Source organism: Microcaecilia unicolor, chromosome 13, assembly GCF_901765095.1.
Source record: "Microcaecilia unicolor chromosome 13, aMicUni1.1, whole genome shotgun sequence".
NCBI lineage: Eukaryota > Metazoa > Chordata > Amphibia > Gymnophiona > Siphonopidae > Microcaecilia > Microcaecilia unicolor.
The window spans coordinates 39,742,438-39,759,291 of NC_044043.1; the positions used below are offsets into that span (position 1 = coordinate 39,742,438).

The 16,854-nt window shown below is 43.1% G+C and overlaps 1 protein-coding gene across 1 annotated transcript in view; it reads left to right on the forward strand.

The window, feature by feature from the left end:
- Positions 1 to 16,854, forward strand: part of LOC115482377 (P2X purinoceptor 5-like) — a 170,615-nt gene that overhangs the window by 99,058 nt on the left and 54,703 nt on the right. Inside the window, exons 6-8 of the mRNA XM_030222124.1 lie at positions 7,126 to 7,216; positions 8,000 to 8,065; positions 15,589 to 15,669. Coding sequence (XP_030077984.1) covers positions 7,126 to 7,216; positions 8,000 to 8,065; positions 15,589 to 15,669 — 238 coding nt within the window. The remainder of the gene's footprint in view (positions 1 to 7,125; positions 7,217 to 7,999; positions 8,066 to 15,588; positions 15,670 to 16,854) is intronic.

Consider the following 16,854-nt stretch of genomic DNA (forward strand, 5'->3'; position numbering starts at 1 on the left):
AGTGACTTGATTTAACCCCAAGTGATAAAAATAATTAGGAGTCCTGTCAGACTCAAGTGGATTCATTCCACTTCAAAATGGGGCACACTGTTCCTGCAGTTGGACTGAAAAGCAGTAACATGCCAGGAGAATGTTTTCTATAAATTACAACTTACTCAGGGCAAGATGCACTAAACTAAACGAGCCTTTAACGAGCCTTTAACGAACAAGTTTTTAACCCTGGCATGTACTAAAGCCCAATTTCCGATGACGTAGCAGCAAACGAAAACGGAATGCAGATGAGCAAATTGAGTAGAAACCCTATTGAAATGAGATGCACTACAGTTTTCCGCTTGCCCTAATGCAGGAAAACTCCGGGAAAGCTAACGAGAGGTCTGTACCTCTCGTTGTGGCTGCCTGGCTTCAAAAACAATGTAAAAAAAATCAGTAGGGGGCAAAAACGCTCGTTTATGGACGGCCTTGCCCCCCCCCCCGCACCCGAGGTCGCCACTGCTCCCCGCTCCCCCCTGCATAAAACCGTGACTTTTTTAGGCAGCCCCGGCCCCCCCTCTCTCCCTCCCTTCCTCTCTTTCTGCTTTTTTAGAAAAAACAGCTCCCGCCATCCTCCGTGCCCGCCCCCGCCGTCCCCCCTGAGGTCGTCGCCGCCGCTCCCCCCTCCTCCGGGCCCCCCTCCGTCTGAAACCGGGCCCCTGCAGCGCCTCTCACCTCTGTATGAAGGCACTACACGGGCAAGAACAGCTGATCGCCTCCTCCGAGTCTCCGATGTCCCTCCGTTCCTCCTGGGCCCGCCCTCGTCTGACGAATTCCATAACGAATTGGTACGGAACAGCTCTAATGAGGACTTTTGTGCCTCTTGCCCTCAGTCTTACCTTTTGCGTTAGCACTGCTCTGATGCAAAATAAACAAACTCTAGACTTGTAGAATCATATTTGAACTTAGATGTTCAACCATCATGAAAAAAGTCATATAAATCAAATTAAATGTGCAGCAAATAAGATAATACTTTTTTTTCTGATTCTAATTCTGTCACTACTAAAACGGAGTACCTAAAAATGAAGCGCTGCTACCCTCTGATGGACATTGGGAGCAATTGTAAACTCATAACTTTTATTTGTTTTGTTCTTTTATTTCCTGATTCGCTTGCTAACAAAAAGAAAGGCAAAGTCTAGGTAATTTGCTAACAGTGGTACGGTACTAGATTTCTAATCAGCACAGGGAGAACCCTGTTCCAAGTGTAGGACTAGAAGGAAATCTCATACAAATAAAGCATGGAGTGGCTCACTTCCCTCCTAAATTTTTCTGACAAAGCAGAACTTCTTTCTAGGGAAACAAAAAGAGAAAACCACACTTATCTTACACAAGGCTGGTTCAAATGGAGATTCTTGGAGCCAAGTAGGGAAGGTGAGGAAAGATTCCTCACAGTCTTACTTGGAAGCCTCATTGGGGGATGGATCTCTACCTGGGGTCACTTTGATCTTCGTTTTGACTGCAAGATACCCCTATGATGGAGAAGCTGCTTGAAATGTTAATTGTTTCACTCTGGCACCTAATTGCACTACATTATTCTCTGGTTCAGTAGTGGGGTCCTCAAAGGTAGAACTGTCCGCCCTAGCCATCTCTGGTTTTCCCAGAGAGGCATCCACTCTGTCGCCCCAAGAGAGGGTCAAGGCAGGGTCAGCAGTGGCTATTGTGCCCTGTCTCCTCTTTTGATGTAAGTGCACAAGCATGCCCCCTTTGCATGCTGTTAGTGAGCTTTATATGGCCTCTTAAACCTGCCTGCCTCTTGCTCAAACCTATTTACTGGATATTCATTGAGTTTCTCATATAGTCTCTGATTTTCTAGCCTATTGTTAAGAATTAACCTTAGATAACGCTGGACATACTGTATGCAGTAGGACTCTATCATCAACAAAGATCTGTATAACTGGAGCAAATGTCTTATATGATTTTGAAATATCTTAGGGAGCTGCAGTGGCATTCTGACCCTAGCTGACACCCGGGGCGGATCGCCAACACGCCCCGCCCCAGGTGCAGCACGACACCCCCCCCCCCCCCCGGCGAAATGACACCCCCCCTGGGTGCACGCCGCTGGGAGGGGTGCCGCGGCACGCACCTGTTGACCTGTTTCAGTCCGATTTCGCAATGTGTTCACTGCTCCCTCTGAGTCTGCCCCGGAACAGGAAGTAACCTGCTCCAGGACAGACTCAAAGGGAGCAGTGAACACAAATGCGAATTGCGAAATCGGACTGAAACAGGGCAACAGGTGCGTGCCGCGGCACCCCCCCAGCGGTGTGCACCCGGGGCGGACCGCCCCCCCCCCCCCCCCCCCCCTTGGTACACCACTGGGGAGCTGTGCCTGTAGCACAGAAAGTACAGCAATCCACTCATGCAATACCTTTCTACTTGGGGGCATTAGAGAGTTACATAGGTCGTCCAAGTGCTGTATGTTCCCATAACTCCCTATCAGGTTTTAAACCACAACACAGCACTGAGACAGTCATAACAACTTTGATAACAAAGTTCAGAAGCTTAATATGCCAAGGACAAAACATACTACTACTACAATTCGATATGTCAACCACGTTTGACCTAGTAGACCACACAGAACTAATGACTTTGCTCGACAACATGGGAGTTGGTAGAGCAGTGACAGCATGGTTCAATAGTTTCCTAAAGACCAGATCCTACATTGTGAAGATATCTAACCAGCTATCAACCTCATGAACCTCTGAGTGCGGGGTACCACAGGGATCACCAATATTACCAATACTGTTCAATGTAATGATGGCACCACTCAGAAAAAAATGGAAACAGTGGGGTTCAACCCATTCATATGCAGACGAGTCACCATCTACATAGTATTTCATAAAAATATCACAGAAATAATGGAAAGAATTTAAAAAGTCCTGGATCTCATAGAAAACTAGTCAACAACTTTCAAACTAAAACTAAACAGAGAAAAAAAACAAATTCCTGGTTCTAATCAACCCACACAACCCCACATCTTACCTACCAAATTGAAACACAACTAAAAATGTTAGGAATTATCCTTGACAAACATCTATCACTTGATAGTTAAATATCAGCAACAACATCAAAATGTTTCAAAACACTATGGAAACTGAGAAGGATAAGAGACCACTTTTCTTGATAATCATTCCAGATAATGGAAAATCAACAATATTATCACAACTAGACTATTGCAATACAGCATACATAGGGTACATAAGTACATAAGTATTGCCATACTGAGACAGACTGAAGTCCATCAAGCCCAGCATCTTGTTTCCAACAGTAGCCAATCCAGGTCACTTGTACATGGCAAGATTCCAAAGAAGTACAATACATTTTTTGCTGTTTATCCTAGAAATAAGCAGTGGATTTTCCCCAAGTCCATTTTTAATAATGGTCTATGGAATCTTCCTTTAGGAAGCCATCCAAACCTTTTTTAAACCCCACTAAGCTAACTGGTTTTACTACATTCTCTGGCAACAAATTCCAGAGTTTAATTACACGTTGAGCGAAGAAACATTTTCTCCAATTCGTTTTAAATTTACTATTTTATTGCTTCATCACGTGCCCCCTAGTCCTAGTATTTTGGAAAGAGTAAACAAGTGATTCATGTCTACCCGTTCCACTCCGCTCATTACTTTGTAGACCTCTATCATATCTCCCCTCAACCGTCTTTTCTCCAAGCTGAAGAGCCCTATTCACTTTAGCCTTTCCTCATAGGGAAGTCGTCCCATCCCCTTTATCATTTTTATTGCCCTTCTCTGTACCTTTTCTAATTCCACTACATCTTTTATGAGATGCGGTGACCAGAATTGAGCGATACAAAGATATTATAACATCCTCATTTTTGTTTTCCATTCCTTTCCTAATAATACCTAACATTCTATTTTCTTTCTTAGCCGCAACCGCACACTGAGCAGAGGGTTTCAACATATCATCGATGACGACGCCTAAATCCCTTTTCCGGTCGGTGACTCCTAATGTGGAACCTTGCATTATGTAGCTATAATTTGGGTTCCTCTTTCCTTCATGCATCACTTTGCACTTGTTCACATTAAACGTCATCTGCCATTTAGATGCCCGGTCTCCCAGTCTCGTAAGGTCCTCTTGTAAGGACGTTGCAAGGAAAGCACACTAAAATTGCTACAATCTTTCCAAAACACAGCAGCAACACCCATACTCAAGAAGTCGAAATATGAAAGAGCAACTCCACTGCTCAAAACACTACACTGGCTACTAATTAAGGCAAGATTACATTTCAAAATGACTACCCTCATTTTCAAAATACTATTTGGAATGATTCCTGAATATATGCTAGAGCCTAGACATGATTAAATTATCACCGGGAAAGCCCAGAAACCAGAGGGTACTGACTTCTTCTCCTACCCAACTGCAGAAACATAACCTACAATACCATCTATACAGTGGGTTTTAGATACCTGGGCTCCAAATGGTGGAACTCAATACCAAAAGCCATATGAAGCATCACTAAGTACCTTCAAATCAGGAAAGAAATGAAAACCTACCTCTTCAGAAAATTCTGTAGCTAACTCAAGCGAGCGACATCTCACCTCTACAAATCTACCTCATCAAAACTCATCAGATAATCACATAAAATATCGCCCCACCTCTATCAGCATCCTACGTCTACAAACCTACTTCAACAAACCTCTACTGATAACCATATGAATTATAGTCCTACCTTTCAGAACTATCCTCGAACAAAAAATCTTTGTCATAACGATAAAAACTAATTTGTAAATCTCACCTAAAATGTAAATTATAAACCAACAAATCTCTCCATGAATTATAGTCCTACCTTTCAGAACTACCCTTGAACATTCTATAGATATCTAAGAAACAATCTTTGTCCTGTCCATGTTATAACGATAGAGCTAATTTGTAAACCTCACCTAAAATGTGAACCGAAACTTGTTTTTGGATAACAGTGGGATACAAGAACGCATAAATAAATAAATAAATACAATTTGTGTTGGTACCAGACACTGGTTTCTTCTTTCCTCGTTTTCTGTTAACTCTATTGCCAGGATTTCCTGTTTGTCATTTTTCTCTCCTCCTTTTCCTTTCAGCTTTCTTATTTTATTTTCTGCCTTTATCCACATTTAGTTCTTTCTTACTATTCAATCTTCAATTTCCCTCTTTTGACTCTGTCTACCTACAGCTTGCCCCTCTCTGTCCTCCCCATATCTATCCAGCATTTGACCCCTCTCTCTCCTCTGCACTTGTCCTTTCTCTCCTCCACACATCCATCCAGAATTTGCCCCCACTCTCCTCTTCACTCCCAACCAGCATTTCCCCCTTGCTCTTGTCCCTACTTCTATCCAGCATTTACCCTCTCTCCTCCCCATTCCATCCAGTATCTCTCCCCATGCCCCCTTTCCCCATCCAGCATTTCTCACCTTGTTCCCTCTCTCCCCATCCAGAATTTCTCCCCTTGCCCCCTCTCTCCCCACCCAGTATTTCTCCCCTTGCCCCCTCTCTCCCATCCAGCATTTCTCCCCTTGCCCCTTTTCCCCATCTAGTATTTCTCCCCTTGCCCCCTCATCCAGTATTTCTCCCTTTTCCCCTCTCTCTCATCCCATATTTCTCCCCTTATCTCCTCTCGCCTCATCCAGTATTTCTTCCCTTGCCCCTTCTCTCCCCATCCAGTATTTATCCCCTTTTCCTCTCTCTTCATCCAGCATTTCTCCCCTTGCCCCCTCTCTCCCCATCCAGAATTTCTCCCCTTGCCCCCTCTCTCCCCACCCAGTATTTCTCCCCTTGCCCCCTCTCTCCCATCCAGCATTTCTCCCCTTGCCCCTTTTCCCCATCTAGTATTTCTCCCCTTGCCCCCTCATCCAGTATTTCTCCCTTTTCCCCTCTCTCCCATCCCATATTTCTCCCCTTATCTCCTCTCGCCTCATCCAGTATTTCTCCCCTTGCCCCTTCTCTCCCCATCCAGTATTTATCCCCTTTTCCTCTCTCTTCATCCAGCATTTCTCCCCTTGCTTCCTCTCTCCCCATCTTCCCCCCTTGCCCCTTCACTCCCCATCCAGTATTTCTCCCCTTGCCTCCTCACTCCTATAAGTATTGCCATACTGGGACAAACCAAAGGTCCATCAAGCCCAGCATCCTATTTCCAACAGTGGCCAATCCAGGTCACAAATACCTGGCAGGATCCCAAAAAAGTACAAAACATTTTATACTGCTTATCCCAGAAATAGTGGATTTTCCCCAAGTCCAATTTAATAATGGTCTATGGACTTTTCCTTTAGGAAGCTGTCCAAACACAAAAACTGTTAATGTGTGATATGAGAATAAATTAAACTTTTCTACCTAATGCTAACTACATATATGTGTACTTAACATAGAACAGAATCTTTATTCAGGAGAAACTGGGGGCCTATTTACTAAGCTGCACTAGTGTTTTTAGCACACGCTAAATGCTAAAGACACTCATATATCCCTACGGGTGTCTCTAGTGTTTAGTGTGTGCTAATAACACTAGCACGCTTTAGTATACAGGGCCCAAAGTGTGGTAAAACATATATGTGTAATGAAGGAGTCTGTGCAATACCTAATAAAGATAGGTGTATATTACTTGTAGAAAGAAAATTGGTGTCATATGCTGTTCTGATCATGATATATGATAGAAATCTATAAAATACTGAGTGGAGTGGAATGGGTAGACATGAATCATTTGTTTACTCTTTCCAAAAATACTAGAATTAGGGGGCATTCAATGAAGCTACTAAGTAGTAAATTTTAAAAACAAACTGTAGAAAATATTTCTTCACTCAACTTGTAATTGGAATTCATTACCAGGAAATGTGATAAAAGCAGTTAGCTTAGCAGGGTTTAAAACGGTTTGGCTAATGTCCTAAAAGAAAAGTCCTAAGTCATTATTAAGATGGACTTGAGAAAATCCACTGCTTATTTCTAGGATAAGCAGCATAAAATCTGTTTTACTGATTTGGAATCTTGCCAGGTTCTTCCCACTGTTGGAAACAGGATACTGGGCTTGATGGGCCTTTGATCTGTCCCAGTATGGCAACACACGTTCTTAACACAAAAGAGCTATCAGTAATCAAATGAATTTGCTATTATTGGCAGGTTTGCAAAGTATTACATTGAGAATGGAATAAGGAAACGGACCTTGTATAAAGTTTTTGGAATTCGGTTCGACATCATGATAACTGGAAAGGTAAGCTTAGAAGCAAGTAAATTAATGGCTTTTTTTAACCTACTGTTTAAAAAAAAAACAGCAACTTTGAGTTGTAGACTTGGTAGAGTGGATTCTGCTCTGACTCCTCAGAATAGCAAAAAAACAAAACAAAACTGGGAAATCTTCAAATCCCTGGCAAAGAACATTTAAAGCCTCTTTTACCAAAGCATGCTAGCGATTCCCACACTGCAGTGCCAACTAAGTTCATTCATTAATCTAATGCTTATAGCTGTGTCAACAGAATCCAAGTATAGCAATAAGGTCTTTGAGGGAAAAGACCTATGTAAAATCTAAATTAGCAAGGGTTTTATTCTAATTATTTCCTTTCAGTGTGATTTTATAACAGAATGTGGCAATATAGCAGTGATACAAGAACATTAAATCTGAAAAGTTAAAAGTAACTGTGAAAATAGGTAAAATAAGTTTAGCTGGTGGTAGTTAATTATGTGATCATCTTTAATGGAGCTTGTTTTATAATTATGTACATTATGATGTAATCCGCCTAGAATTTGTAAGATAGTGCAGACTATAAATGTTGAGAAATAAAAAAAAATGATTTGTTTTCAATATAAGTGTGTGCTTAGTAAAGGGTTAACAAAGTAGATAAAATGTTTCTTCAATCTGAGAAAAGTTTCATGCTAAATTTGTTGGACATAGAAGTGATGGTAGACAGCTTTAACTTTGGCCTTGGCCAAAAATAATGTAGTATTATTATTCTGAATGTAATCTGACTTGTACTTTTATTTTATTTTTTTTATTCAGGGAGGCCAATTTGATATCATTCCAACCATGACAATGATTGGTTCTGGTGTCGGTATTTTTGGAGTAGTAAGTAGGAATCTGAGGGAATATAAACTAGCACAGTACTGCATATCACCATGTCATGATTTATAATGCCACTGGGAAATTCCATGTCGTCTGTGAGATCAACAAGTGCTAATATCTGACTTCCCATCAAGCAGCATCTTGAAGTTATTACTGATGGTCACAATCTGGTCAATATTCAGGCCGTGGCTTTCCACATTTTTTTAAAAATGCTAACAACCATGGGAAGAATTAGCCCTGGATAATCAATGTCAGGCCATGTCCTTTAGATTGTAAGCTCCTTTGAGCAGGGACTGTCCTTCTTTGTTAATTGTACAGCGCTGCGCAACCCTGGTAGCACTTTAGAAATGTTAGTAGGTAAGTATCATTGCTTTCTCCGAAGACAAGCAGGCTTATCTTCTCACAAGTGGGGAATGCCTAGCATCCAGGCTCACCTAAAACAACAAACATTGGTCAATTGGGCCTCACAACGGTGAGGCCATAACACAAATTAACCTGAAACTATATACAATCTGAATGAGGGTGTAGTCTGGAACAGAATAAAACGGGCCTAGGAAGATGGAGATGGATTCTAGACCCCAAACAGATCCTTCAACACTGACTGCCTGAACCGACTATTGCATCGGGTATCCTGCTTAAAGCAGTAGTGTGATGTGAATGTGTGGACTGAAGACCACATCGCAGCCTTGCAAATTTCTTCAATGGAAGCCGACCTCAAGTGGGCTACCAACGCAGCCATGGCTCTGACATTATGAGCTATGACATGACTCTCCAACCCAGCCTGGGCATAAGTGAAGGAAATGCAATCTGCCAGCCAAACTGAAATAGTGCATTTTCCGATGGTGACCCCCATCCTGTTGGGATCAAAAGAAACAAAAAACTGGGTGGACTGTCTGTGAGGCCTTGTCCATTCCATGCAGTAGGCCAGTGCTCTCTTGCAATCCAAGGTGTGCAAGCTGCTTTCACCAGGATGGGCATGAGGTCATGGAAAGAATGTTGGCAAGACAATCGACTGGTTCAGATGGAACTCTGACACCACCTTCGACAGGAACTTAGGGTGCTTGTGGATCGGCATCACCCATTTGAGAACTACACTTATGAGAATATGAAGCCTGCTGTCCTCGGAGAATACCTGCTACAGGTAAGTATCTTCGCTTTACAGTCTATATATAGATAGCCAACTTAAATACATCTGTCCTCTGCTTCTCCTCGCCAGTACAGAAAATACTTTATAAAGATGTTAATTACTGTTCCCATATGACAGATGTTAAATTTCAATTAGAAGTACCTTGATGGAAAAATATCAGCCAGTTTGATGACAGTTCCCAACAGTCAGGCATTAAAGCTTTGCAACCTGCATTTGTTTGCTGGACAAGATAAATGAAATCTCCCTCTGTCTAAGATGTAATCAGTCCCTTAGCTAGTACAACGTTGTAGCCTGGATGGTATACACGGTTCCAAACATCTCCCTTTCCTTTACCTGGATCTTTCTGGGGTACAGTGGTTCCAAAAAGCAGCACACAGTACCAGTCAGCAATTTTTCCAGTTCTGGTACTCCTGACTCCTTGTTCCAAAAACAAGTGCCTGCGATACCTTCTCGTGGGGCAGGGGCATAGCCACTGGTGGGACTGGGCCCACCCAGTTTGGGTTATGCCCACCCAGTAGTGGTGCACCTTTAGCATCGCTGGTGTGGAGAGGAGCAGGCTGGGCTCCCATGGTCCTGCATCTCTTTCCCTTAAGCATCGCCCTTGCATTAATGGGATTTCCAGCATCGGCAGCAATTCCCACATGCTGCGTGCCGCTAAGCCAGAAGCCTCCTTTCTGATGTGTCATGCCCCTCTGTTGCAACTTCCTGTTTCTGACTAGGTGCTAGCTGGATGCGGCAGAAAGGAGACTTCTGGCTTAGTGGCAGGCAGTGTGTGGGAATTGCTGACGCTGCCAGGGACCTTTTCAAGAAAGAGCAATGCTTAAGGGAGGGAGATGCTGGAACTCGGGACCCCAGCCTGCTTCTCTCACGCTGCCACTGCAAGGGACCCGTTCATAGAGGAGAGTTGTAAGGTGGGGTAGGGAAGGAAAGATGCTGTATGGGGAGGGGGGATGATGTGATAGAGGGAGAATTGTTGGACATGGGATGGGATGGGGGTGATGTGATAGAGAGAATTGTTGAGCATAGGATGGGGAGGAGAGAATTGTTGGAGGGTAGAGAGGAGGGAGAAATGCTGCATGGATGGTGAGAGGGATGTGAGAGATGGAGAAATGTTGAACATAAGAGTGAGAGAGGAGAGAGAGATGCTGCATGGAGAGTGAGAGGGGTGAGAGAGGGAAAAGGACATAGGGGTGGAGGGAAGGGAGAGAGGCTGCATGGAGGATGAGAGAGGGAGAAATGTTGGACATAAGGGTGAGAAGGGAGGGAGAGATGCTGCATGGAGGTTGAGGGAGAATTATTGGACATGGAATGGGGAGGGGAGAGTTGCTGAACATAAGGGTGGAGGAGAGGGTGAGAGGGATGAGAGAGGGAGAAATGTTGGACATAAGGGTAGAGGGGAGAGTGAGAGAGAGGGAGACATGTTAGACATAGGAGTGAAGGCTAGGGAGAGATGCTTCATGGAGGGTGAGGGGGTGAGAGAGGGAGAAATGTTGGACATAAAGGTGGAGGGGAGGGGAAGATGGTGCATGGGGGAGAGAGGCAGAAATGTTGTACAAGATAATGGGCAGGAGGAAGGGAGAAATGCTGCATGAGGGAATGGGAAGAGAGATTTTCGACACAAGGGAGGGAAAGAGAGAGATGGTGGACAATAGGAGAGAGGGAGAGATTTTGGACATAAGGGTAGATGAGAGAGAGAGAGAGAGAGGTACACAGGAGGTGAAGAGGGGAGAAAGAGGGAGATGTTTGATCCAGGAGCAGAAGGGAGTGATGGAGAGATGCTGGATGGTGGAAATGAGGGAAGAAAGAGGGAGAAATGCTGGAGAAATGGGGGAGCAAGCAGGAAGGAAGAGAGAAAGGATAGGGAGATGTCAGGTTACGAGAGAGGAGAAAGAGGGAGCAGCTGCTGGGCTAGAAGGGTGGAGGGGATGGTAAAACCATGTGGGAGAGGCCAGGAGTGGGTGTAAGGAAATGAATGAGAGGATAGTGATTACAGAGAGTAGAAATATGATAATGGGGATTACATTAAAGATGAAAGAGAATGAAGGGCTGGGGAAGGTTTGAGATGGATAATAGGAGAGCTAGTGGGTGGGAGGAGATGGAAATTTGATAGGTGGCTGAAAAGTAAAAAGGAGGAGAAGAGTGATAAAGGGTGAAATTTCAGTTGGCAAAGAGCAGAAAAGGAAAAAAAAGAGAGGAAAGTGCTAAAAAGGAACAATCAATATGTCAGAGGAGGTGTAGTGACAGAATAGACAGGAGAGAGGAGAAAATACATATTGTCAGCATCTGCTTGAAGGAAAATTAGCAGATGACAGACAGGAAAGCAGAAAAGAGAAACCAGACCCAACATGATGGATAAATAAAATGGTACAAGCAGGAAAAAAACGTCTTCCACAGGGATATCAAATAGCACGACACAAGAGTGGAAGAAGCCAATCACAGTTCTCAAGTAGATCACAAAGTGTCACAGTCTCAGGCTCTCGGGCACTGGAACAACGTGAGCCCTTGGGCTACTGTCGAGGAGTGGCAGCAGTAGACAAAATCCCCCAATCAGGACTTGGCAAATGAGCAAGGAAGGAGCTGGAATCTGGAACGGACTTCTGTAGGACTTACAGGATGGAGCTGGTAGACTAGAAATGCTGGACCAGACTGACTGGAACAACAGGATTCTCACAACGGACACTGGATACTAAACAAGCTTGACTAAAACAGGATTCAAGACTCAAGATTCTCACACAGGGTATAGGATACTGAAACAAGCTTGACTGAACAGGGACTGAAAGTCAGAGGGGAAAAGAACAAATAAGGCAGGCTAGGCCGGATACAAAGCTAGGCCACACAGACAAACAATAAAGCAATGACTGAAGGCTGACAGGCAGCCACAAAGAAGGATACACAGACAGGCAAAGAGCAAGAGCTGAAGGCTCACAAGCAGCCACAAAGAAGGATAAAAGCAGTAGTGCTTAAGAGCTTAACTGCACACAGACTAAACAAGAACAAGGCAAGGCATACAGGCAAGAAACAAAGCAAGGCAGAAGTGCTACACAGCACACCAACCAACCTAGAGACCTCTGGCATTGCAAAGGCAAACTAGAAAGTTTCCAGCTGGTTCCAGCCTTAATAAAGGCAATCTCACAGCTGAGATCACCAGTAAGGGTGAGGCATAGTACCAAAAATCCCAAGCAAGTCTGGAAAGCTGGAAGATCCAGACCAGACTGGAATGACTTCTGGAACATGCTTGAGAAACAGGAACAACAGTCCATAGCAACCACAGGGTCCAACCACCCGGGGGCAAAGTGAGCACAGACATGTAAAATAGTCACAATCGTGACACAAAGTCGCTTATTCATCCAAAGTTGACAAACTGAACCCAACATGGGCCATGTTTCGGCATCCAATGCTTTCGTCAGGAGTTATTCTGAACCAGTGAGATTACCATAGAGTATGCATAAATAAAAACAGGCTTGAGGGTGTGTGTGGATCTCCAGCACAGCATGAGGCAGCAGGGTGGTGACACAACTTAAAATCACCTCCAGTTTCCTCCCGAGTAGCACCAGTTGGCTTCTTCCACTCTTGTGTCATGCTGGTGGAAAAATAAAATGTTCAGACTACAAAGGTAGAAAAAAGAATTTTATTTTGAATGTTTTAAATGGAATATATTAGCTTTGGGAAATATTCATAGTAAATGTCTTTGTACTTTCTTCAGTAGAAAAGGAAATGCATTTCTGTTTTTCCTCTCTCCAGTGTTTCAATACATGCTAAGTTGAACTTTTTGAGGTTCCCTGCTCAGTTTTTTTCTAAATATTTTTATTTCTAATTTGTGATTCCTTGTTCTCTATTTGGTGAGGGTCTGTTGTTATGTTGATCAAGTCTCTAGAGTTCTGTAATCTTCATTCTCAGATAAGTGAACTGGTCGCTGTTTTGTTGTCTTTAAAAAAAAAGTTTGTTGCAGAAGTGCATTTTTATGTTAAAGATAAAATAAGACATTGGATGCAAATGATAATTGGAGAACTTTGGATCTAGAATAACTGTGCGCTATAGGAGATCCAATAGTTCATTTTAGAGCCATATATGATGCCTCATTGTCTTTAAAAATTAAACAAAAATGACATATGTTGATGCAATAAATTGATTCATAGTGTGTTTGGTTAATAAGCATTTTGATATTGTTACCACATAGTGTACACTCCTGTATCCTTTGTGGTGTGATAGTAATGGCAGATGGGGAAATTGGAGGGGAGGCAGGGAGGAGAGGGGTTCATGGAGGGGGGACCCTCCTTTATTTCCTGACCTGGGCTCTAGCACGGCTAACATTGGTCCTGACCCTTGCTGTATAGCTGGTGGGGATCCCCAAGCATCCCCAGCTGTAGAATTCATCCAAAGGTGGCCAGAACTCCATTCTCCCAAGTTCTGCAGTTGACGACAGCATCCTTGAGCCACCAGCAACTATACGTGTGTGGGGTGCCGGTATCAGTGGCTTAGGGACATTGCTGCTGCCTGCCAAGCTTGGTAAAAGGGTATTCTGGCCACCTTAAGAGAAAGTGTAATTTATATTTTGAAGTAGGGGTAGGACGGGGCAGAGAAACTCATGGGGGGGTGTCAGGAGGGTGTGGGAAAAGGGAAAATACTTTTTAAAATGCAGGTTCCAGCCTAATATTCAGCCTGGGCCCGCATAAGATAAACGAGTGAATTTAGAACAGCTTTTGAGCTGTCCTAAATTCACCTGCTTAACTAATGTGGGCCTCAGCTGAATATTACAGGCGCCCATATAAGCCCCGGCTCCTCCCCAGTGCCACCCCTGACCCTGTGGGTTCACTTTTTGGGGTGTTGGTCAAAGGCAATATTCAGCTGCACTCCCCACCTTAGTGCCGCTGAATATCAGTGATTGGGTGGTGACAGGCAACTTATGCAGGTAGGACAGGCTCCTGCCTGTTTAAATCACTTTGAATGTCAGCCCTAATATGTCATTTTTGCCAGTTTTTGCCACGTTCCAAGTTTTGTGCCATCCAGCTAATTTTTCTGTGGTGCAGAAGCTGCAACTCTTTCTCCCACAGAAATGCATTGGGTCATGTTTTCTTGGAAGGGAGAGGAGAAGCGTTTATTTCTCTAAAATCCCCAATCTGTATTGCTTCATGGTGTGACCGCACCTTGAATATTGTGTTCCGTTCTGGTCACCACATCTTTAAAAAGATATAGTGGAATTAGAAAAGGTACAGAGAAGGGCAACAAAAATGATAAAGGCGATGGGACAACTTCCCTATGAGGAAAGGCTAAAGCGGCTTGTGCTCTTCAGCTTGGAGAAAAGACAGCCAAGGGGAGATATGATAGAGGTCTATAAAATAATGAGTGGAGTGGAATGGATAGATGTAAAACGCTTGTTTACTCTTTCCAAAAATACTAAGACTGGGGGGCACGCAATGAAGCTACATAGTAGTAAATTTAAAATGAATCAGAGAAAATTTTTCTTCACTCAACATGTAATTAAACTCTGGAATTCGTTGCCAGAGAACATAGTAAAAGCATTTAGCTTAGCGGAGTTTAAAAAAAGGTTTGTATGGCTTCCTAAAGGAAAAGTCCATAGACCATTATTAAAATGGACTTGGGGAAAATCCACTGCTTTTTTCTAGAATAAGCAGCATAAAATGTATTGTACTTCTTTGGGATCTTGCCAGGTACTTGTGACCTGGATTGGCCACTTTTGGAAATAGGATGCTGGGCTTGATGGACCTTCAGTCTGTCCCAGTATGGCAATACTTATGATTTGGCCCATTTTCAAACCTGTTGTATCTTTTTACAGTTTTCCCTCATGTCAAATTTCATCCCATTCTGTTAAATGTTTGGCAACTTATTTCACTCCCAGAAAAAGACAGATGGACAGACAGACATTCTATACCCCTTTTGTATAATTCTTTCCAACTTCTGTTGGGTTGGAAAGCTGAAAAATAAAATAGAAACAGGGATCATGACAGCAAGTCAAGACCAGATGGTTTATCTAAGGTACTCTTGCTCCAGGCATCCTGGCCCCCAGATTAGATTGGCACTTAGTTCTGACTGCCTAGGAAATGAATATTCAAGAATTGGAGAGGTAGAAAAATATATATCCCATATTTTAGTATTGTGTGGCTTGGAGGCTGAGGGGAAGTTGAATTAGAAACACGGGAAGCTTTGGAAGAAGAATTAGATAAATGAAATTGAGGTAACTAATTTTCAGTGGGATTTTTGGCTCTTCATATTCTCTCCCACCATGCAAAGAAGGTACAGGAAAACTGTCTTCTATAGAGTGACTTTGTGTGAGCCCCTGAGTGAAGTCTGATTGATGGAGCCACATTCATCAGGATTTACCTAGTCTTTCTCTTTTTCTATTCTTCTTTTTGACTTTCAGGCAACAGTCATTTGTGATTTGCTATTGTTACATATCCTTCCAAAACGGAAATACTACAAGAAGAAGAAATTCAAAAATGCAGTAAGTGGCAAGCCTGCTCTATCCATGAATTCTTTATAAGATTTGAAGCATTGATTTGACATTGGAGATGAAGCAGCTGATGCTAGAGATCTTTCCTATTTGAAATGCTTTCTACCAAGCCCTACCCTGAATTATACAAAGATAATTCTGGCAATCAAACCTTGCCTAAATATTTGTATATTTAATGAAACAGATTTTTTTCATTATTATTGACTGTTCTCTGATAATCTTGTAGAAACCTGTGCTTGGCGAGGTCAGCTTTATTGTTTGTAAAAATTAGTTATTTCAAAACATTTTATTTTGAAATTGGCACTGAAACACAGTGTAATATTTCATCTTTTGTAACATCCCTACATATGCATATCTTCATTTAAGAAGCTGTTCTCACCATGCAGCAAATAAAATTATGGTCATTTTTTTTCTGTACTGGGGCACATCCTATATAATAAAACGCACCTCCAACATTCTGAAGCTGACTGCATGGCTGAGGCATTCCTGCTCTCTGTATCCATCTCTTGAATTGACATCACGTACTTCCGGGTTCGTCACAAGCAGAAGTGACCAACCACACGAGGTTTCTCAGCTTCAGAATGTTGGAGGTGCATTCTATTAAATGGGATTAGTCAGTTCCTTGAAGCACAGCCAGAGCTCAGCGTCCTGCACAGTAACGCTCAGACACCAGAGAGGGGGGGGGGGGGGGGGGGAGGTATCTCTGTCACACACACACTCTCTCTCTCACACACTCTCTCACAGTCAATGTCTTTCTCTCTCACACACTCTGTCTCACACTGTATTACATTCACTCTCTATGTGTCACACAGTCACTCACACACTCTCTTGGTCTCATAGACTCAGTCTCACTGAGAGTCTGTGTCTCACACGCACTCTCTCTCTCGCACACACTGTATCTGTGTGAAACACATACTCTCTCTCTCTCACACTGTGTCTCACATATGCACTTGCACACACTCTCATTCTCACACACACACTCTCTCACAGACACACTTGCACCCAGACTCACTCTCTCTCACACACACACACACACTCGCACATTCACTCTCTCTCTCACACACAGTCACTCTCACATACACTCTCTCAAACATACACACTCCGAGGAAAACCTTGTTAGCGCCCGTTTCATGTGTGTCAGAAACGGGCCTTTTTTACTATTATATTTAAGAAAAC